We start from the raw sequence: 24,915 nt of genomic DNA, 5'->3' as shown, positions 1-24,915 counted from the left end.
GACATCATGAGCGATTCTCCCCATAGTGAAGACTGGAGCTGCTCGTGGAGGCTGCGCCGATCGCTGGATCCAGGCTGGGTAATGTATTAGCGGGGGGATCAACAGCAATTGGGGGCTGCTGGCAACCTGTACTAACAAACACAGACAAACACAGAACATTTATATTGCACTTTTCTCCTAGCTAGCCTAGTGCTAGCTAAAGTTTTTACAGGTGTGGAATCTGTTAAATTTATACAGGGGGACTGTAGGCTACAAAACCTCCTGAGTGGAGTAACGCTCAGGAGGTTAACCACTTCTCTCCCTGACCCCTGTGCTGCTTGTCACATGACTGCAGAACGCCAGTAACCATTTATTCAGTTCCTCCAATCCATAGGTGAGGAATGTGGTACTACCAGGGCCGCCATCAGAAATTTCTTGGCCCCCGTACTGAGCAAACCTGTTGGGCTCCCTCACTCTCTGCCACTACACGCCAACGGGGATGAAGAAGGAAGGAGGTGACGAAAGCAGGAAAGGGTGCGTCGTAAATTGTTTGTGTGTTCATGCATTCCCTCCTGGCTTGTCGGTGTGCCGAATTACAGCTATTGTAGAACATCGATTGTAACCACAAGATTGGTCTTTGTGAGAGTGAGCAGATTGGGAGGCACTAAGCGGACTGGCCAGTAGAAGGCATGTGACACATACACACACTCTATGACAGAGGGGGGGGGGGGAGCATAAGATTGATGTCCCCACTGTGGAACCTACAATAGCATCAGCCAAGGATTACATACAGTAAAAAACAGAATGCAGGAACACTACATCAGGACTATTGAAATCTGGAATATGCTGTGCACTGCAGACTGTATTAATCAAATGCTATTTTCATGCAGAGGGTGTACTGTTGTGCCTGTACAATACAGGATGCCATTGCCTGGATGACCTGTGCCCAAAGACAGCCCTATACACACTGCTCAAAAAAACAAATGGAACACTTAAACAACACAATGTAACGCCAAGTCAATCACACTTCTGTAAAATCAAACTGTCCACTTAGGTAGCAACACCGATTGACAATCAATTTCACATGCTGTTGTGCAAATGGAATAGACAACAGGTGGAAATTATAGGCAGTTAGCAAGACATCGCCAATAAAGGAGTGGTTCTGCAGGTGGTGACCACAGACCACTTCTCAGTTCCTATGCTTTCTGGTTAATGTTTTGGTCACTTTTGAATGCTGGCGGTTCTTTCACTCTAGTGGTACCATGAGACGGAGTCTACAACCCACACAAGTGGCTCAGGTAGTGCAGCTCATCCAGGATGGAACATCAATGCGAGCTGTGGCAAGAAGCTTTGCAGTGTGTCTGTCGGTGTAGTGTCCAGAGGCGCAACCAGGAGACAGGCCAGTACATCAGAAGACCTGGAGGAGGCCGCAGGTGGGCAACAACTCCGCAGCGGAAGTGCTACCTCTTCATTTGTGCAAGGAGGAACAGGAGGAGCACTGCCAGAGTCCTCCAAAAGTACCACAAATGTTCGTGTGCCTGCTCAAACGGTCAGAAACAGACTCCATGAGGGTGGTATGAGGGCCTGACATCCACTGGTGGGGGTTGAGCTTACAGCCCAACATCGTGCAGGATGTTTGGCATTCGCCAGAGAACACCAAGAATGGCAGATTTGCCAGTGGTGCCCTGTGCTCTTCACAGATGAAAGCAGGTTCTCACTGAGCACATGTGACAGACATGACAGAGTCTGGAGACGCCGTGGAAAACATTCTGCTGCCTGCAACATCCTCCCGCATGACCGGTTTGGCAGTGGGTCAGTAATGGTGTGGAGTGCCATTTCTTTGGGGGGGCTTTGCACAGCCCTCCATGTGCTTCCACGGATAGCCTGACTGCCATTAGATAAAGAGATGAGATCCTAAGACTACTTGTGAGACCATATGCTCTTACGGTTGGCCCTGGGTTCCTCCTAAAGCAAGTCAGTGCTAGACCACATGTGGCTGGAGTGTGTCAGCAGTTCCTGCAAGATGAAGGCATTAATGCAATGGACTGGCCCGCCCATTCCCCAGACCTAAATTCAATTGAGCACATCTGGGACATCATGTCTTCGCTCCATCCACTAACACTACGTTGCACCACAGACTGTCCAGGAGCTGGTGGATGCTTTAGCCCAGGTCTGGGAGGAGATCCTTCAAAACCATCCACAACCTCATCAGGAGCATGCTCAGGAGTTGTAGGGAGGCCATATACAGGCACGTGGAGGCCACACACACTACTGAGCCTCATTTTGTCTTGTTTTAAAGGATACCCTTGTGCAAAAAAGAATTAAAAAATGGGGGGAGAAGACATGTGTGAGGGGACTCTCCTCATGCCCACCACTCCCCCCATTCTCGACCATTCCCAATCCGTTACTGCGTACCGATCCCCGAACTTACTTCCTGATCAGGGTGGTCGTGGCTAAATGTGCAGTTGCTTTACGGTGGACACCGCCCTTGATCGCGGTCGCTCCCCGCTGCAGGCTTCAGACAGCACCTGTGCAATCAACTGCGACCATTCCAACCAGGAATTACCTTCGAGGGATCGGTACGCGTAAGGAGGAGGGTGGAGAAGAATGGGGGAGCGGTGAGCATGAGGAGAGCCCACTACACACGCCTGCTCCCCCGTTTTTAAACTTTTTTGCAGTAAGGTATCCTTTAAAGAGACTCCGTAACAAAAATTGCATCCTGTTTTTTATCATCCTACAAGTTCCAAAAGCTATTCTAATGTGTTCTGGCTTACTGCAGCACTTTCTACTATAACAGTCTCTGTAATAAATCAATGTATCTTTCCCCTGTCAGACTTGTCGGCCTGTGTCTGGAAGGCTGCCAAGTTCTTCAGTGTTGTGGTTCTGCTATGAATTCCCACTTCCAGGCCCCTCTATGCACACTGCCTGTGTATTATTTAGATTAGAGCAGCTTCTCTCTTCTCTCTTATCTTTTACAAGCTGGATAAATCATCCTCTGAGCTGGCTGGGCTTTCACATACTGAAGAATTACAGACAACGGCAAAGCTGTTTGCAGGAGAAAAAGAGCAGCCTGAAACTTCAGTGCATGAGAACTGCAGGGAGAAAGAAACACACAAATGATCTCTTGAGATTCAAAAGGAAGGCTGTATACAGCCTGCTTGTGTATGGTTGTATTTTCTATGTGTGGACATACAGTACATCAACCTACTTCCTGTTTTGGTGGCCATTTTGTTTGTTTATAAACAAACTTTTTAAAACAGTTTTTAACCACTTTTAATGCGGCGAGGAGCGGCGAAATTGTGACAGAGGGTAATAGGAGATGTCCCCTAACGCACTGGTATGTTTACTTTTGTGCGATTTTAACAATACAGATTTTCTTTAAGGACATTACATCAAAGTTGGATCAGCCTGTAGTGTTTTTCTCCACTTTAATGTTGAGTGTGATTCCAAATCCAGACATCCATGGGTTGATAAATTTGATTTCCACTGATAATTTGTGTGTAATTTTGTTGTCAGCACATTCAACTATGTAAAGAATGAAGTATTTCATAAGAATATTTCATTCATTCAGATCTAGAAAGTCTTATTTTTGTTTTCCCTTTATTTATTTTTTAGCAGTGTATATCACTGACAACTTCCGCAACAGTGTCAAAAGTCCATAGTCAGGGGAACTTTCAATCTAAACTCCATCATAATCATAGTCTAATTTCCACACTATGGATAGTCAAAAATATACTAAACTTTTAGTCAAAGCAAATTTTATGTTCATTCTGTGCAAATGTCTGCAGTATGAACACAGCCAGAGTGGTTAGTGATTAGTCCAATTGCAATGTGTGTGCATTTGCATAAAATTAACAATTAACTGATCGGTACAGGGAGAACTTACAAACTCCATGTGGATAACATGCTGTCCGACATTGAAACCTGGGACTCTCTTTGATAAACTGCTACAGCATTTTCCTCGCTAAGAATCAAAGCTGTAAATGAAAGTATCTCTGCAGTCAGCCTGCAGCATAACGCTCACTGATAAGTAAATTACAGGTTGTAAATGTCTGTGTGAGTGAGGAAAACACATCTGAGAGTTCAAGGTTTGTCTGTATGGGAGCTGAGGAATTGACAGTCTCAGGTGCATGTGGGCAGTTTTATTTATTTATTATTATTAATAATAATAATAATAATAATCTTTTACTGTACTTACAAAACAAGACTGTAGGATTCCTAAAAAGTCTCATGAATCTGTTTATCTCATTGGTTTATTTATTTAGAAATATTACTGCTGAAAACTTTTGAATGAATTAAAAACAAATAAATACATGTAAATAAGAAAATGTATTCATATTCCAAGGGCAACTATTATGAAAAAAATTTGTAAAATTTAAATTATATACAATGTCCATTTTTCCCCAGAGAAAAATGCACTGAGTTACTTTTTTCCTATGTCTCTGTCACAGTAGGTAATGAAAAGCTGATAGGTTTTGGACTAGTTCATCTCCTTAGGGGGATTCTCATGCATTTATTTATTTACAAAAGCACTTACTAAACTGCAGTTGCTCAGTCCAGCTGCCAAAACAGCATGCAAACAAGTAGTGAACCTGCTTAAAAACAAGAAGAGAATCGAGAGCCCAATATGGTGCAGTATTGTCAGGTAAAATGAAGAGTTCAATACAATTTTATGTATATATATACTCACAAACACGGGTTACCCATAGGCAACCACTTTAAATGCAGGTGGGGAGCATTAGGACCTGACCCCACTCAGGTTAAGAAGTCGCTCTCTGTAGATAGTAGATGGGGATGCACCCCTCCACCCAGGGTGGACTAGAAGATCAGCAAAAAATCGGTATACAGAGGCGCCAGAGTAGAGTAAAACATTTTAAAAACCGCTTAAAAGGAGAGGGGGATGTTAAGGTGGACTCACCTCCCTCTTACAAAAAAAGAAAACTCACTTGAGTCTCAATAAAACAGAATTGTCAAATAATTTATTCAACTCCACAAATGCAACACGTTTCGCGGGCGTGACCCCGCTTCCTCAGGCAAAAATGGGAGCACAACTGGAATAAAAACAAAATATACACAAAATAACTACCCACAGAATTGCAACAATTGGCGCAGCAGATAATTGGTAGAGAACACATAAAATAATTGCTACATAAAGCATTGCTACAAAAAAACACATTTTCCGCCCACATAAACACAGGGCTATGCAAACAAGCTTAGATGTCAGAAATCAAATAGCTAAGGCTTAATGCTCACAGATTAGAGGGTTCATATTGTATGTCTCAAAGTGAAACAGTTACATGGTAGAGCTGGGTATAGGCCACGGTCTATTCCCAGATAGCATATAGAGCTTTAAATGGACACAAAAAAGGATTAAAATAAACTGCAAGCATAAAGTATAAGATAACTTACCTCAGTGGGTCAAGCAATAGGTTTGAGCGCCTCTGTGTCAGTATGAAGTGAGGCTTGCTTTAAATGGGAAGAGAGGTTAAACTGACAGGACTGAAGTCCAATCAGGAAATGTTTGGTAACAGGAAGTATTTGGTAACAGGAGGTGTGAACAACTTTGCACAGGAAGTGAATCTCTCCAGTGGGATAGTTAGGAAAATCCCATCAGTGGCTGGGACATGGGATAACCAGCAATGGCTGGATAGAGCAATGGTCAAGGGCTCTGCCTCTGACACAGGCGACCCGGGTTCAAAACCCGGCTCCACCAGTTCAGCAATTTTTTGTGGCAGCTAGGCAATTCATGTAACTTTTAGCCATGGATGTTCCTATAAAGATGTCACTGGGTGTGCACATGTATACATATGGATTCAGGTGTAAAACGGTAAAAATGGTAAAATATAACAGTATGAGTGTTTTTTTAAAAACCAAAACATGCCAACAGTATATAATAAAAGTATACATGAGATAGAGCATAAGAAGCTGCCAATGATAAAAATGCTAACACAATGTTATTATAAAAATGTGGGTAATGATGATATAAATAAATAAATAAAAAAAAAATTTTTTTTAAAATAATAATAATAATAATATAATAATAATAAATAAATATATATAAAAACGTAGACGTATAAAAGTAACATATATAAATATTGACATTAATCATAAAAGGGGTCAAGAGTAAGAAAGATATAAAAGAGAGGACCATTAAAAGCATAAAAAAGGTTTGGAGTATAGATGGAGCTATTTACCTATAATCAAACACTTGGGAGGTGGGATCAAAATACAGAATAATCATAACCTTGTTATTAAGCCGGCGGACAAGGGCGGAGGAGTGGTTCTACTGAACAGAGCTGATTACCTAGAAGAGGCATACCGACTACTTAACAACACTGATCACTACTCCCCGCTAGATCATGATCCCACTTTCGAATTTAACAATAAACTTAAAACATTCATCAATACGGCTTTTCTCAACGGTATCTTAACAAAAAACGAACGTTCTTTCATTATAAATCAGCACCCAAAAACACCCTTTTTTTACTTTCTCCCTAAAATTCACAAAACACTCATAAAACCACCAGGCCGACCAATTATTTCTGGAATTGAATCTACAACCAGCAATTTATCTCGTTTTCTTGACCAACATCTCCAAACTCATGTTCAGGCACTTCCGTCATATTTAAAAGACTCCCAACATCTCATCCAACTCCTCAAAGATATAAACTGGCAATCTGATTTCCTTTGGTTAACCTGTGACGTCACCTCCTTATATACAAATATACCTCACCCATTTGGACTCACAGCCCTAAAATTCTTCCTAAAACAAAATCCAGACATGCCCATCGCCCAACAGACTTTTCTAATACAATGTGCAGAATTTATTTTAAAACATAATGTTTTTTCATTTGCAGGAAACCATTACCACCAACTAACAGGCACAGCCATGGGTAGCTCATTTGCCCCTTCATATGCAAATCTAGCAATGGGCTACCTAGAATTTCTAAAATTCACTCCTGACAACCCTTTTTCATCAAACATAATTTTTTACCGCCGCTATATCGACGACCTAATCTTCATCTGGCAAGGTGACCCCACACGTATTAATTTATTTTTAGAATTCCTTAACACCAACCCTGCCGGACTCCAATTTACCTGTCAATATAACCATAATTCCATAGAATATTTAGATCTCCTACTGTTCACTGATTCCATCCACATCAAAACCAAAACCCACTTTAAAAAGGTAGACGCTAACAATTACATCCATTTTGACAGTCATCATCACCGCCCATGGACAACCAACACACCCTACAGCCAATACAGACGCATACACCGTAACTGCACAGACATTAAGGACTTCCATGACCAATCCAGAATACTTACAGGCAAATTCACTGACCGTAACTATCCACGCAAACTCCTGAAGGATGCCAAACACAGGGCCATGAATACCCATCAACTAGCCCAGACCCAACCCACACAATCAGCCAACCCCTCCGCCCTTTTTCCAAGGTTTATCACCAAATTCAGTATGCAACATAGTGCTATCAGAACCATTCTTCAGTCAAGGTGGGAAATTCTACAGCAGGATCCTTATCTACTCAACACATTACCAAAAAATCCAACACTTACCTTTCGGAGAGCTCCCAACCTCCGGAACCTATTAGCCCCCAGCAGACTTAAAATGATCCAACCCAGTGAACCAAGCCACCACACCAACTCACTACTCCTAGGATCACGGGCTTGTCAAAAGTCCCGCTGCCAGGCCTGTTCCTTTATAACCCAAACAGATTCCTTTCAATCATTTACCACCAACACTCATTACACGATCAAACAAAACATCACCTGTGAAACCAAAAATGTAATATACCTAATATCATGCCCCTGCAAACTGCAATATGTCGGACGGACCACCCAGACCACCAGAGCCAGAATTGGGCAACACAAAAGGAACATCATTAATAATTATGCCAGAATTGGGCAACACAAAAGGAACATCATTAATAATTATGCACCATTACATCCATTTTGACAGTCATCATCACCGCCCATGGACAACCAACACACCCTACAGCCAATCCCGGCACTTTGGCACCCATCACCAAAACAACCCACACCTATTCACTATCACTCTGATTGAATCTCTATCCCCCAACACCACTAACATTTTTGAGACTTTGCGGCATAGGGAGATGATGTGGATACAGATCCTCAAAACCCTAACACCAACAGGGCTAAATGAGGTCTTAGAAAAAGTATTTTGATCCCACCTCCCAAGTGTTTAATTATAGGTAAATAGCTCCATCTATACTCCAAACCTTTTTTATGCTTTTAATGGTCCTCTCTTTTATATACCGTATTTTTCGGACTATAAGACGCACTTTTTCTTCCCCAAAAGTGGGGGGGAAAAGTCACTGCGTCTTATAGTCCGAATGCTACGAATAAAGTCCCCCTAACACATGCCAAACGTTTTGCAACCATTTGCCGCTACTTGTCCTGTGTTACTCACGGATGTTGCAGAGCGTGCAGCCGCTACTTGTCCGCCTAGTCTGTGTTACTCACGGATGTCAGGGGTGCCCTCAGGCTGTCTCCTCCTGTGACTCCACTCGCTACAAACCGCGCAGCTATTGCCATGCACGCCGCTGCTTATTGATCGGTGCAGAGCGTTCACCGGGTTTAACGGGCTTAAGCAAGCATTCCACCAATCAGGTGGGAGGCGCTGCCCCTGACCGCCTATCATGGCCGCCCACTGCTCCCTGCTTGCTTGATAGGAACTTGGGAAGGCGGGACCAGAGCTCAGTCATTGGGGCCAATTACTGCAGGGAGCAGTGGGCGGCCATGATAGGCGGTCAGGGGCAGCGCCTCCCACCTGATTGGTGGAATGCTTGCTTAAGCCCGTTAAACCCGGTGAACGCTCTGCACCGATCAATAAGCAGCGGCGTGCATGGCAATAGCTGCGCGGTTTGTAGCGAGTGGAGTCACAGGAGGAGACAGCCTGAGGGCACCCCTGACATCCGTGAGTAACACAGACTAGGCGGACAAGTAGCGGCTGCACGCTCTGCAACATCCGTGAGTAACACAGGACAAGTAGCGGCAAATGGTTGCAAAACGTTTGGCATGTGCAATGGCAATAGCTGCGCGGTTTGAAGCGAGTGGAGTCACAGGAGGAGACAGCCTGAGGGCACCCCTGACATCCGTGAGTAACACAGACTGGGCGGACAAGTAGCGGCTGCACGCTCTGCAACATCCGTGAGTAACACAGGACAAGTAGCGGCAAATGGTTGCAAAACGTTTGGCATGTGCAATGGCAATAGCTGCGCGGTTTGAAGCGAGTGGAGTCACAGGAGGAGACAGCCTGAGGGCACCCCTGACATCCGTGAGTAACACAGACTGGGCGGACAAGTAGCGGCTGCACGCTCTGCAACATCCGTGAGTAACACAGGACAAGTAGCGGCAAATGGTTGCAAAACGTTTGGCATGTGCAATGGCAATAGCTGCGCGGTTTGAAGCGAGTGGAGTCACAGGAGGAGACAGCCTGAGGGCACCCCTGACATCCGTGAGTAACACAGACTGGGCGGACAAGTAGCGGCAGCACGCATAATGTGTGTCTTTCACGCGTTTCCTGTGTCTATGACGGTGGTTCATGCTGTTTAGATGAACCGCTTTGCGCAGCTTCTGTCTGTGGGGTGCTAGTCAATGAGACTAACTTGCCCATCATAATGATGTAAATAGTGCAGGTCAGCGTGCAGGCATTGTCAGTGGGGGCATCTTGTTACCACAGTTACATATGGGATGAGAGCAGCAACGTGGATTGAGTGCAAGCTGGCTGTAATAAGAACCAGTACAGCAGTTATTAAAACTCAAAACTTCCTCTCTGCTCTAAAAAAAATAAATAAGCAGCAGCATAATAACCTTTAAAGAAAAAAATATTTGTTACAGCTGATACAAATCCTGCAATAAATCTGCAGTGTGTCTACTTCCTGCTTTCATGGAAGCAGACATAGGGTTAAAAGCTTGTGTTTACAAATTAGCTGCTTCATTAGCTGCAGAGGGACACATGGAATGGAGGAGGATACTGAGGTAAGCAGGTGGACAGAGAGGGACACAGAGACCGAGGAGGACATGGGGATGGAGGAGGACACAGTGGAACAGAGGAGCACACAGAGGGACAGGAATAACACAATGGGATGCAGACTGACACAAAAGACACAAGAAAGGCACGCAGGGACATAATTGGTGGTGGAAAGGTCCACAAGACGCCTGCACCACAGACGAACCAGGTTTAGTATATATTATTTTTTTTCCCTGGTTTTTCTCCTCTAAACCTAGGTGCGTCTTATAGTCCGGAGCGTCTTATAGTCCGAAAAATACGGTATTTCTTACTCTTGACCCCTTTTATGATTAATGTCAATATTTATATATGTTACTTTTATACGTCTACGTTTTTTATATATATTTATTTATTTTTATTATTATTATTTTTTTTATTTTTTATTTATTTATTTATATCATCATTACCCACATTTTTATAATAACATTGTGTTAGCATTTTTATCATTGGCAGCTTCTTATGCTCTATCTCATGTATACTTTTATTATATACTGTTGGCATGTTTTGGTTTTTAAAAAAACACTCATACTGTTATATTTTACCATTTTTACCGTTTTACACCTGAATCCATATGTATACATGTGCACACCCAGTGACATCTTTATAGGAACATCCATGGCTAAAAGTTACATGAATTGCCTAGCTGCCACAAAAAATTGCTGAACTGGTGGAGCCGGGTTTTGAACCCGGGTCGCCTGTGTCAGAGGCAGAGCCCTTGACCATTGCTCTATCCAGCCATTGCTGGTTATCCCATGTCCCAGCCACTGATGGGATTTTCCTAACTATCCCACTGGAGAGATTCACTTCCTGTGCAAAGTTGTTCACACCTCCTGTTACCAAATACTTCCTGTTACCAAACATTTCCTGATTGGACTTCAGTCCTGTCAGTTTAACCTCTCTTCCCATTTAAAGCAAGCCTCACTTCATACTGACACAGAGGCGCTCAAACCTATTGCTTGACCCACTGAGGTAAGTTATCTTATACTTTATGCTTGCAGTTTATTTTAATCCTTTTTTGTGTCCATTTAAAGCTCTATATGCTATCTGGGAATAGACCGTGGCCTATACCCAGCTCTACCATGTAACTGTTTCACTTTGAGACATACAATATGAACCCTCTAATCTGTGAGCATTAAGCCTTAGCTATTTGATTTCTGACATCTAAGCTTGTTTGCATAGCCCTGTGTTTATGTGGGCGGAAAATGTGTTTTTTTGTAGCAATGCTTTATGTAGCAATTATTTTATGTGTTCTCTACCAATTATCTGCTGCGCCAATTGTTGCAATTCTGTGGGTAGTTATTTTGTGTATATTTTGTTTTTATTCCAGTTGTGCTCCCATTTTTGCTTGAGGAAGTGGGGTCACGCCCGCGAAACGCGTTGCATTTGTGGAGTTGAATAAATTATTTGACAATTCTGTTTTATTGAGACTCAAGTGAGTTTTCTTTTTTTGTAAGAGGGAGGTGAGTCCACCTTAACATCCCCCTCTCCTTTTAAGCGGTTTTTAAAACGTTTTACTCTACTCTGGCGCCTCTGTATACCTAAGTAGTGAACCTGGCTGACATCTTTGTATAGATCCTTTCTAGGTAGTGCTTTTGTAAAAAATAAAAATAATACTAAGAATACCCCATGATGAGATGGACTAGTCCAAAACCTGTCAGATCTGACGCACTTGAAACAAAAAGAAAAACCGAGAGCCCAATATAGTGCAGTAAGTCTAACAATTGTTGGCGAAATAATTAACAGATGTGGATATACTCACAAACACGGGTTACCACATAGGCAACCACTTGAAATGCAGGTGGGGAGCATTAGAACCTGACCCCACTCAGGTTTAAGAAGTCGCTCTCTGTAGATAGAAAGAAGGGGACAGTCCCCTCCACCCAAGGTGGACTATATACTGTGCAAATTTGGACAGAGGCGCCAGGCAGGTTAAAATGATCTAAAAACAACTAAAAAGGAGGAGTACAGGTGGACTTACCTCCTGAAATGATGGACAATCGAGATTGTTCAAATCGCAAATAACAATTTATTTTGGCACTCCGCAACGCGTTTCGCAGGTATAACCCGCTTCATCAGGCAAGGAGTGCAAGCTAAAAATCAAGCATACAAACCATAAACAATATACAATAAACAAAACACGACCCTAAGAGCTTGCCATCATAATACAAAAAGCAAAAATGACATATTATGTCTGTCACAGAAGGGGCGATCTGCTGTGACAGGAGACGTGTAAACACCAAGGGCCTGATTTACCAAAGGACGATATGCCCCTTTGCATGTCTAATTGTTTGTTTGCTCCTCCAAACATCCGCGAGAGCTATCGCGGACGCCCGGACGCAATGCGCCGCCCCGGATGCGCAAAGCCCATAGAACCGTATTGGGCCCGCGCATCCAAGAAGACGCACCCCGCGCAAACGAAGCGCGCGCAAATGTATGCGCGCGCAAAAAACGCTTCGCGCGAATAAATCGCGCCAAGCATTAGCAAATCAGGCCCCATGTGTAATGAGGAATACGACCAAAGTAGTACAAGAATCTATCATGAAACAGCACATAAATAACTTTTCATTCAATTGTCAGCATAAGTTATATATATCAGCGTAAGTTATTATATAGTTACAATACCCGTGTGTCCATAGTGGTGTAATAACTATCTGCATAGCCGCAAAAGTATCATCCATAAAAGTGAAGTATAGCTCTTTGAATAAATAGGGAGTTCCATCTTACCTCAAAAAGGTCCAATAGTGGCAATGCGCCTCTGTAACTCGCGCTGCTGCTGTCTGCTGTTTATAAAGGTGTCTATGTGCCTAAATTAAAGGTAGGATGTCAGGTGAGTACAGCGTGACATCACATCCCCCACCCGGGGCTTATACCGGAAGTGATGCGGGGAAGCATGGGCGAGGTTGCGTCGGCCATGTTGATTGTGGGCAATTTTGCCAGTAGCTGTAAATATGTATAAAATGTGGCGTTTTTGCCACACTATGCATCTAAACAATATATCCATATCTCGCGGATGTTTGGAGGAGCAAACAAACAATTAGACATGCAAAGGGGCATATCGTCCTTTGGTAAATCAGGCCCTTGGTGTTTACACGTCTCCTGTCACAGCAGATCGCCCCTTCTGTGACAGACATAATATGTCATTTTTGCTTTTTGTATTATGATGGCAAGCTCTTAGGGTCGTGTTTTGTTTATTGTATATTGTTTATGGTTTGTATGCTTGATTTTTAGCTTGCACTCCTTGCCTGATGAAGCGGGTTATACCTGCGAAACGCGTTGCGGAGTGCCAAAATAAATTGTTATTTGCGATTTGAACAATCTCGATTGTCCATCATTTCAGGAGGTAAGTCCACCTGTACTCCTCCTTTTTAGTTGTTTTTAGATCATTTTAACCTGCCTGGCGCCTCTGTCCAAATTTGCACTGTCAGATCTGACAGCTTTTTATTACCTACTGTAAGTGACTGCAACATAGAAAAAAAAATGTATATTGCAGTGTACTCTGGGAGAAATGAACATTTTGTATGTATGCATTTTAAATGTAAAACATTTTCATGATAGTGGTCCTTTAATGCTTTAATCCCTCCCAAAAAATGCTCCAAACCTATATAAGGGCAGCACAATTAAATGTTGTTGAAAAAAATGATCTTTCCATTTTGGGTTGTAGCCAGCAAAACAATCTATGAGCACACATTTCCGTTTAAGCCTGGGATCTATGCTTTCTCTTTGGTACAGACTGCCCAGGACTCTTTAACCCACTGCATGAAAAATTAGCTGCATAAGGCTCAAGCCCTGGCTACTTACTGCCCATACCTAGATGAATCTAGTTATGGGAAGCAGTCTGACACTCCCATCAGGCAGGTTATTTTAAAAAACAACCAAGGTGGCATGAAATGGATATGTTTATGTACAGTGCTAAATGACTATGCTGTGTTCCTTTTTTTCTGTCTATGCCTAAAAAAGTTAAAAATCAGGTGTGCAAGTGACTGTATCTGTCTGGGTCGGGACTGGGCCGGACGATAGCTTGGCTCAGCCCTCACTGATAAGGAATTAAAGCCATAAACACTTTCCTGACTGTAAATGGCTTCTGTGAGCAGAAAAGAGATAAAAAGGGTCAATAGTATATTTGAGCTCTGGCATACTTCACGAAGATGTCATTGAGCAGAGACAGTGAACCAGTAAAAACTTAAAAAACTAGATTTAAATATAAAATAAAACTGTGGGATATCTAAAAAGTCATTTTTAGGAGAAGGAGCGCAGATACAATTGTTTAAGTCCTCAGTTTATTTTAACTTTGGATGTCCTTTAAAAACACAGTTGGATTGCTGTGCTTGTCATACATAAAACAAGTATAAGATAGCGGAAATAATGTTTGTTTCCAAAATGCATAAAGCTTACCTCTAATGAGCATTTGCGAAGGATACAGAGATGAATCTTTTCACCCTGGGTAATAATGTACCAAAGTACAAGCCCCTGGAGCTCCCATTATGCACCAATCACCACCCAGTATGGAATCTCTATAGCTCCCCTCCACCATTCTCGTGAGACTCTAGCTGCACACACCTGTCATTTGGGGGCTCTGTGTTATCCTCTGCATGATCTCTCTGGCGGATGTGGGCGTCGTCGTGTAGCCAATGGAAAAATTACTCTTCCTAAATTCATCCAACCTTCCGAGACTCTGAGAGGGCTCCATTACACTGGATGGCGAGTTCTGACTAGCAGCAGCAACAAGGAACATGAGAAAGATGAAGGCCAAATGTTGCAGCAATTCCTGTGAATGTGGAGAGAGAATAAAATTTGTGATGCTGAATTCATTGTACCAACATGGACTGATTATTTACAGGTATACCCAGTTACTACTTCCTCTCACTAAATGAGTGCTATCACCTACGTACAGGGCGTACCTGGGTAATATAGAGCCTAAGGCAAATGCTGAAATTGCACCACCCCGTTCAGAGCCCCCTTCCCCCCTAAAAACTACAACCCTTATCGCCTGCATGTGTTAAAGTTGCCTATGTTTTTAGGCTTGGCATATTGCTAAAGTTACTTTTTTGGAAATATCTCTTCTTATTCCCTCTCTGTACTCTATTCTAACACTAAGCCAAGTGCGCCCTACATGAAAAATTAAGTAACCATGTTCTCCACATAACAGAATTAATCGGATTTGAGGTCTGAGTGACAAGGGGGCCTGGGGGCAGGCATGGGGGCGCAGCATGGCGCCCATGTTGCTGTGGCGCCCATGCACCCCTCTAGATATGCCTCTGCCTACGTAAGCTCTGAAGAGTACAAAAGAGACATACCAAGCAGAAAGAGCAAGGGGAAGCAATCATCATCAGCAATCTGCTCACTCCAAGTTCACGTCTAAAGAGTCTGATAAAAGCTCAGAAGTCATCAGCAATCTACTCAACCCAAAGCAACATCCAAAGAGTCTGACAAGAGCTCAACCATCTTTAGCAATCTGCTCAATCCATATCCACATTCAAATAGTTTGGCAAGAGCCCAGAAGTCTTCAGTATCTGACTTACCTCAAGCCAAAGAGTCTGGTACATAGCTTTACTGTTACTCATTTTTGCCTGGATTTCGACTACTCTCTGCCTGCCGCCTGCACGGACCTCTGCCTGGATTTTGACTGATAGCAAAGGGAAAAAAGTCTGAAAGGAATCACGCTTCTACTGCCCCAATTGTGATGTCGCCCTCTGTGCCATTCCCTGTTTCAAAATATACTTCACGCAGGAGGTGTATTTGGTATATATGTACATAATGTATAGTCTGGTGCCTTATTTGTACAGTTTACTATTTTTTTAAGTTTATTCATAAATTTAATTACTTCAACAATTTTGTGTTCTAGTCTTTTATTGTACGCGGGATGTCTACAAGACCTTTATTCTCACATATTTTGGTGAGTTATGACTTAAAGGACTTACGAGGCCAAATGACCCAAAAAAGTTAATTACCTACATCATCTTTTTTTTTTTTTCATCATAAAATTTTTATTTAAGCAAAGGTTGTATCATATTACATGCAGTAAACTAGATCATACAGGGATTTTTGATACAAATGAACAAGGAAACATACAGACGGGTATAACCTCATAAATGCCTTAAGGCTCAACAGCAACTTAGCATAGTCAGTGAGTGTACAGTTCACTCCTACTTGTGATGTCTTCTATCAGTTGTTTTACAGAACCTGATAGAGGCAACAACTGAATCAGTCGACATGAGCATAGGTATCGAAACAGAGGGCTAGGTGAGCCCACGAGACCTGTGCGTTGGGTATCTTGCTAGTGGAGTGAGAAGGAAAGATAACCGTATACAAGCATTTGCGCTAGGGTGGAGAAGAGAACAAAGATTATAAACAGTATAAACAGATAGTACCTAAACATTTTCCCTGAAGCTAATTTTAAGATGTCTAATAAGGTGATATTCTCACCAGGGAAAAATAATTGGTTTCCGGGAGGGGGGGGTAAGGGGTATTGACTCCCAGGCAGGAGGTGAGAGTATTAAGTGAAGTGACTAATCCAGGTGTCAGGCATAATGTACTCACTATAGTCTTTAGCGTTCCTAGCCCTGATTTTACATTCCATTGATAGATTCCTATTCACTATGGATGTTAGATGCGATACGCTGATTCGGTCTGCTGATCTCCAATTGGAGGTGATTAGGTAGAGTGCCGTAAGCAAAATATGGCACACACGAGGCTGAATAGGTTTTGGAAGGTTTTCTAACCCAATCAATAATAAAGCTATCTTAGGGGATATTTGGAACTCTCTGTATAGTGAGACTTTAATTAATCGTTCAATCTGAAGCTAAAAGCTGTGGATTGTTGGGCATTCCCAAAACATATGTAGGAGTGTTCCCGTAGTAGTGGAGCAGTGCCAGCAGAGCTGGGAATTCTCAGTAGAGAATGCCGCAAGTTTTCTTGGCGTTAAGTACCACCTATACACTATTTTCCTGGAGAGTTCCCAGTGTGAGTAATTTTTGGAAAATCTCATTACTTTTGAAGCAGCTCGCAATAAGTGTTGTTCTGATATATTAATTTGGAGGTCGTTTGACCAAGAGAGAGCATATCTCTGTAGTGGAGCCGAGTAGTGGAAAATAACCTGCATCATCTTTTAAGGCACGGAGGACGCCGTCCGCGCCGATCTGCCAGGTCCCCCCGCTCATTAGCCCCTCGGGCCGGCTCCCAACCCCACGGCCCGGGTCGGGCTCTCCTGCCTCTCCTAAAATGGCCGCTTGATCTGGCCGCGGCTGCGCAGTCTGCATAGCCGCGAGTGCGGATGCGCAGCTCTAGGGCCAAACCCCCCGATCCACGCTACTGTAGCGTGGATCGGTGGTTGGCCCTAGAGCTGAGCAGCCGCCAGATCAAGCGGCCATTTTAGGAGAGGCAGGAGAGCCCGACCCAGGCCGCTGGGTCAGGAGCTGGCCTGGGGGGTTAATGAGCGGGGGGACCCGGCGGATCAGCACGGAGGGCGTGGACGGCGTCCTCCGTGTCTTAAAAGATGATGCAGGTAATTGACTTTTTTGTGTCATTTGGCCTCGTAAGTCCTTTAAGAATTGGAGACTTAAAATTTTTGAAAAAAATGTACCGCTTTTAGACCCATAAATCCAGACAGAAATGCACCGCCAGGGAGGTTAAAAGGAAATAAAGCAGCCTACATAACCCTCTCACTTCATTTGTCCTTTAATGAGAGAGGGAAAGAGGGAGGTGGGGAAAGAGACAGAATCCTATTAGCATCCTATATTTTCAGCTAACGAAAGAAATATTTTTAAGTACATACTGCAGAAACTAGCCTGTAAAAAATATACGGTATATAAACATGTACAAAAAGAATAACGGGAGCCAGTATGTTAAGATCTATGAAAGAAAAGCAATGAATAAACCTGTGACCTGTAAAAACAGAATTGGAACAAGGCCTACATTTCTAAAAACTTTAACAAGATCTGTGACATCTGTAAAAACAAGAAACTAAAAAAGGCAAATTCTCAACATAAAAATGTTGATTAGTGTAAATTGTAAGTACTGTATCACCTCTGGAAAAGGGCTTTTCAGATTCAAAGGGCCATTGTGTGCTTGGCTGTAGCTAAATACCTTAAAGCGGATCCGAGATGAAAAACTAACTATAACAAGTAACTGGTCTATATATCTTAGCTAAAGTTTAGATAGTTTACACAGCAAATATAGCTGCGTACAGCTTTAATAGAAAATGATTATTTCTTCCTGTGATACAATGACAGCAGCCATGTTGTTTGTAAACATTACACACAGGCAAGCTTATCTGTATCTTGATCACTAAGCCTGTGAAAAAAACCTAACCCCCCCTCCTCCCTCTGCCTCTGAAATCAATGGCTAGTAACACCTCCTCCTCCTCCTGCCCAGACTGAGCTCCCATGAGCCCTTGCTACTGCCAAGGCTCTCTGAAAACCTGTGGGCGTGATTTAGTTTATAGGGAATTAGAGTATTAAAACAAAAAAGTATTTGGCTTGAGGAATGCCCTATAAACAATAGGAAAGGAACACAATTATGCAATGAGTAAAAGTTCACCTCGGATCACGATTTTTTTGCGCGAAAACGATATCAATTTTGCGTGCAAAACCGTTATCGTTTCGCTCGAAAATTCGTGATTGCGCGCAATGCGAAAATTCACGCGAAAACGGCCGTGCTAACAGTTAGCACTCTTTTGTGAATCAAGCCCCATGACTGTTTTCAGCAGATAGTTGGCTCGATAATTTATGACAGGTCCGATCTGATTTCGAAAATTTTTCAGAACAATTTTTTCATAAAAGTGAATGAAAATCCATCAGAAAAACGATCAGAAAATCTGCTGAAAAAACAAATTGTGTATTCCCAGGATAACTGTAGACATCAGACCTCTAGGGGTTGAAAGATTGTTAGTGGACTTACAATAACTCATCATTTACTTAATAAGAACTCCAAGAAGACCTCCATTTTCTAGCAGAAAGGTAGGGATATTGGTGGTAGATAATGTCTTGCATTGTCTGTTCTTCCAATTTTAGCTGCTACATGGTCATTCCCGAGTACAGAGAAGAGTAGAATCAAGTTGTAGTGTAGTCAGATGACCACATATGGCCCATAAAACAGGTTCTATATGCTCCTTAGATTGACTTGTCAACTTGAACACTAGAGATGGTCAATGAGATCCAAATAATTATTAAACTGGTGCAAATATTATGGTAATTTCATGTAAAAGGTTGTAGCTTGAAACTAGACCAACAAAATTTATCAACAACTGCATTCAACTGATCCAGATCCAAGCTATATAAATTTGCACAAAATTAATAAAATATGCATCAACTCAAAATTGTTAACGTCTCATTGACCATCTATGTTGATCACTATTAGAATGTGCCTTCTTCAGTTGGGGGTCTAGTTTTGTTTGTTATTTTGTAATTCAATATTTATTGAACAGATTGTTTTTATTTTACATCAACATATGAACTAATGTTTCCATCAGAGAATACATTATACATAGAAATGGCCACAGCTTAAATTGCAAGTTCTGACTAGAGATGGCTCGAACCTCCGATTTTCGGTTCGCGAACCTCGAAGGCGAACTTCCGCAAAAGAGAAAGTGAACTTTCGCGAACCGCAATAGACTTCAATGGGGAGGCAAACTTTGAAAACTAGAAACATTTATGCTGGCCAGAAAAGTGATGCAAAACATGTTTCAAGGGGTCTAACACCTGGAGGGGGGCATGGCGGAGTGGGATAGACGCCAAAAGTCCAGGGGAAACATCTGGATTTGACGCACAGCAGCTCTTTAAGGGCAGAAATCACATTGCATGCTAAATTGGAGGCCTAAAGTGCTTTAAAACATCTTGCATGTGTGTACATCAATCAGGTAGTGTAATTAGTGTACTGCTTCACACTGACACACCAAACTCACTGTGTAACGCACCGCAAACAGCTGTTTCTCTAGTGACGGACGTGCTGGACTGGTGCGCACCATGGCCACAGTGCAGGCGATAGCGGTTTTCAAGCCCATATGGTCGCCGGGCAGAGGTAGCTCAATGACAGAACAACAGTGACTGTCCAGCTGATCAAATTTGGTCTGTCCACAATGAAGCAACAACCTTATTATCTTTTGTGTGCCACCCCCACCCGAGACACTCAAATAGCCGGCGGTCATTGCTTCATTGTGATACGCAAGCCCCTTCACCGCGGCAAGGTAACGATCACGAAGGGGAATTGACACATGTACATGCCTTTTGTGGTTGTTGTTGCAACTGCAGTGCAGGCAGAAAAATTAGGCAGGCATGTACACGCACCAGAAAAATTATTATAGCGGCCGCTGCTAGCAGCGGCCTTAAAAAATCAGGAATACGCCTGGAGTCCTGGACCCTGTTGGTGGTGGCGGAGAAGGCAGTCAAGCGGCCTGCAGGCAGAGATGCTGTGTGCGGAGCGACTTAGTCTTAGGGCAGGCAGTTCCACGGCGTGCAGGCAGAGATGCTGTGTGTGGGGACTGAATTAGTCTTCAGGCGGGCAGTAGCCCTCCGGGATCCATGCCTCATTCATTTTGATAAAGGTGAGGTACTGAACACTTTTGTGACCTAGGCGACTTCTCTTCTCAGTGACAATGCCTCTAGCTGCGCTGAAGGTCCTTTCTGACGCTTGAGGCAGGGCAAGACAGAAGTTGGATGGCAAATTATGACAGCTCTGGCCACAGCAGGTCAAGCCTGTGCACCCAGTAGTCCAGGGGTTCATCGCTGCTCATAGTGTCTACATCCAGACTTAATTCCAGGTAGTCGACTACCTGCCGGTCGAGGCGTTAGTGGAGGGTGGATCCGGAAAGGGCTAAGGCGAGGTGTTGGACTAAAGAATGTCTGCATGTCCGACATCACCATGAGATCGCTGGAGCGTCTTGTCTTTGCATGCGTGGACATGGGAGAATGATTACTGGCAGTGGTACCTTTATTGCTTTGTGCTGTGACATCACCCTTAAACGCACTGTAAAGCATAGTTGCCAGCTTGTTCTGCAACTGCTGCATCCTTTCTGCTTTCAGGTGAGTTGGTAACATCTCCGCCACTTTGTGCTTATACCTAGGGTCTAGTAGCGTGGCCACCCAGTACAGCTCATTCCCCTTGAGTTTTTTATACCGGTGTCCCTCAACATGCTGGACAGCATGAAAGACGCCATCTGCACACATTTGGATGCAGACGTACTATCCATCTCCTCTTGCTCTTCCTCAGTGATGTCAGGTAAGTTCTCCTCCTCCCCCAAGCCACGAACAATACCTCGGGAACGTTGAGCAGCACAAGCCCCTTGCAATGCCCGCTGCGGTTGTTCTTCCGCCTCCTCCTCAAAAAAAACCCCAATCTTCCTCATCATCTGAAGCCTCTTCTCCACACGACTCCTCCTCCTCCCCCCTCTGTGCTGCCTCCGGTGTTGAGGAAACATCTGGTTCTGCTGAGAATTGATCCCACAACTCTTCCTCCTGTTCCTGTAACTGTTCCTGTTCACGCTCCTCCACAGCTTGATCCACCACTCTACGCACGGCATGCTCCAGGAAGAAAGCATATGGGATCAAGTCGCTGATGGCGCCTTCACTGCGACTCACCAGGTTTGTCACCTCCTCAAACGGCCGCATGAGCCTGCAGGCATTTCGCATGAGTGTCCAGTACTTCAGTCAGAACATCCCAATCTCCCCAGAGCCTGACCTTTCACTGTAGTTGTAGAGATACTGGTTGACGGCTTTCTCCTGTTGTAGCAGGCGGTTAAACATTAGGAGCGTTGAACTCCAGCGAGTCGGGCTATCGCAAATCAACTGCCTCACCGGCAAGTTGTTTCTCCACTGAATATCGGCCAAGTGTGCCATGGCCATGTAAGACCGCCTGAAATGACCAAACACGTTCCTAGACTGCTTCAGGACGCCTCCTGTAAGCCTGGGTACTGGGTACACAAATCTCTGAATTATTAGATTCAGCACATGTGCCATGCAGGGTACATGTGTCAACTTTCCCAAATTCAAATCCAAAATGAGATTGCTGCCATTGTCACACACCATGTTGCTGATCTCCAGTTGGTGCGGGGTCAGCCAGTGATCCACCTGTTTGTTCAGAGCAGCCAGGAGAGCTGCTCCAGTGTGACTCTCCGCTTTGAGGCAGGACATGTCTAAGATGGCTTGACACCGTCGTACCTGGCGTGCAGCATAGGCCCTGGGGAGCTGGGGCTGTGTAGCTGGAGAGGAGATCGCAGCACCAGTAGAGTTGTACTGCCACTCAGCAAAGGAGGAAGAGGAGGACGACAGCGAAGAGGATGTAGCAGGAGGAGGAGGAGGAGAGGAGGTGGCAGGAGGCCTGTCTGCAAGCCGTGGAGGTGTCACAACTAGGTCCGCTGCACAGCCACGTACTCCCTGCTTGCCAGTGGTCACCAGGTTGACCCAATGGGCTGTGTAAGTTATGTACCTGCCCTGACCATGCTTGGCAGACCAGGCATCCGTGGTCAGATGGACCATTGACCCAACGCTTTGTGCCAGAGATGACACCACTTTCCTTTCAACTTCATGGTACAGTTTGGGTATCGCCTTTTTTGAGAAATAATTGTGGCCTGGTATCTTCCACTGCGGTGTCCCAATGGCCACAAATTTTCGGAAGGCCTCAGAGTCCACTAGCTGAAATGGTAACAGCTGCCGAGCTAACAGTTCCGCCAAGCCAGCTGTCAGACGCCGGGCAAGGGGGTGACTGGCAGACATTGGCTTCTTCTGCTCAAAGATTTCCTTCACAGACACCTGGCTGCTGCTGTGGGCAGAGGAGCAGGAACCGCTCAAGGTGAGAGGCGGAGTGGAGGAGGGTGGCTGTAATTGTGAAGGTGCAAGGGAGAAAGTGGCTGAAGATGATGCACCTGAAGGAGGAAGAGGAGAAGGAGGGTGGCTTTGCTTTTGTGTGCTGCTTTTCCTTAGGTGCTCTTCCCATTGCAGTTTGTGTCTTTTCTCCATGTGCCTACTCCTCTTTGACTCCCCTCTGAACTGTCCCCCTGTTCATCTCCTCTATTGGGAACCCACGTGACATCCGTATCATCATCATCATAATCATCCTCCCCAGCTTCACTTGCATCAGACACCTCCAAAACTGCACCAACAGCAGGTACTTCATCATCTCCTCCTCACACCTTACGTCCATAGTGTCGCCTAACTCAAGACATATGAGGTGGTGTAACTTGCTTAGCGCCTTCATCTGGTTGTAACAATAATGGCTGTGAATCAGTTAATTCCTCACCAAATAACTCCTGTGAAGTGTCAAATGCAGCGGATGTGGTGCTTGTAGTAGCGCTGGTGACTGCGGAAGATGAGGTGTTCTGTGTTAAATAGTCAACCACGTCCTGACAATTTTGGGAGTGGATGGAATGTGCCCTTTTCTGAGCACTGTACTTTGGTCCAAGGCCGCACGAAATCACGTCAGCACAACCTCGAACAGACCTGCCGGGTGGCCTGCCTCTGGGTCTGCCTCTGCCTGTTTTGGCCATATCGGGGGGGATGAAGTGAAAGGTATGCACTGACTTGACTAATACAATGTGCAGTCACACAGGTGCAGTGAAAGGTATGCAGTGACCGGTATTACAATACAATGTGCAGCTGTCACACAGGTGAAGTTAACAGGTATATAATAAACAGCGTGCGGTCACACAGGTACTGTGAACAATTATGCAATGACTAGTATTACAAATGTGCAGCTGTCACACACACAGGTGCCGTGAATAGGTATGCAGTGACTGGTATATAATATAACACTGTGTGCGGTCACATAGGTAGGTGCACTGAACAGATATGCAGTGATTGGTATTACAAATGTGCAGCTGTCACACACAAAGGTACCGTGAACAGGTGCAGTGACTGGTATAGAACACTGCGTGTGGTCACGTAAGTAGGTGCACTGAACAGGTATGCAGTGACTGGTATTAATACAATATGCAGCTGTCACACCCACAGGTACCATGAACAGGTGCAGTGACTGGTATATAATATAACACTGTGTGCGGTCACATAGGTAGGTGCACTGAACAGATATGCAGTGATTGGTATTACAAATGTGCAGCTGTCACACACACAGGTACCGTTAACAGGTGCAGTGACTGGTATAGAACACTGCGTGTGGTCACGTAAGTAGGTGCACTGAACAGGTATGCAGTGACTGGTATTAATACAATGTGCAGCTGTCACACCCACAGGTACCATGAACAGGTACAGTGACTGGTATATAATATAACACTGCGTGCGGTCACGTAGGTAGGTGCACTGAACAGGTATGCAGTGATTGGTATTACAAATGTGCAACTGTCACACATCATTAAGGGAGTCAATTCTTTTCACGTCTCTCTGTTAAAACCAGCTGTTCACACAATTTCATCTTCAGCTCCTCCTCCTCCTGTCGAGGTGGATGGTGAACCCTAATATGAAATTGAGGGAATTCTTGATTCTAGGAAAGTTTGTGGTTCTTTGCAGTATTTGGTGGACTGGAAGGGATATGGCCCTGAGGAAAGGTGTTGGGTTCCAGCCCGTCAAATTCATGCTGATCAGCTAATTCGCGAGTTTCATTTGTGATCTGTCAATGTGATGATCTCACCTTCCAGCGGCGGGTCCCGCGGCATCTCCTGCGGCGAGACTTTGCTTCGGCGTCTACTGAGGGCATACCCGGCATCCCTCCGACGTCCTCTAAAGGCATCCCCGGCATCCCTCCGGCGGTGCATCAAAGGTCTCGCATGTGCAGTTCCTCCTGTCGGGCGCGCAGCTTTTACAAGCTGAGGAGGCGTGTCTGACAGGAGGGGCTGTAATCCTGGGGGCTGGATCTGCTCCGCCTCCTGGGCATATTAGGCCAAGTGAGTCAGTTGCTCACTGGCCTTGATACTAATCAGTTTGCTGGTTCTTGGTCTA

At 44.3% G+C, this 24,915-nt stretch overlaps 1 protein-coding gene across 4 annotated transcripts in view; it reads right to left on the bottom strand.

Moving 5' to 3' along the window:
* LOC137542408 (ABC-type organic anion transporter ABCA8-like) overlaps positions 1-24,915 on the bottom strand; it is a 219,540-nt gene that overhangs the window by 183,396 nt on the left and 11,229 nt on the right. For all 4 annotated transcript variants that reach the window (XM_068264299.1, XM_068264298.1, XM_068264300.1 and 1 more), the window contains one exon: positions 14,594-14,801. In XM_068264299.1, coding sequence (XP_068120400.1) covers positions 14,594-14,801 — 208 coding nt within the window. The remainder of the gene's footprint in view (positions 1-14,593; positions 14,802-24,915) is intronic.

Source organism: Hyperolius riggenbachi, chromosome 12 (assembly GCF_040937935.1).
Source record: "Hyperolius riggenbachi isolate aHypRig1 chromosome 12, aHypRig1.pri, whole genome shotgun sequence".
Classification (NCBI taxonomy): domain Eukaryota; kingdom Metazoa; phylum Chordata; class Amphibia; order Anura; family Hyperoliidae; genus Hyperolius; species Hyperolius riggenbachi.
Note: the sequence above shows the minus strand (reverse complement) of the source record. Positions and strands in the feature narration are given on the sequence as shown.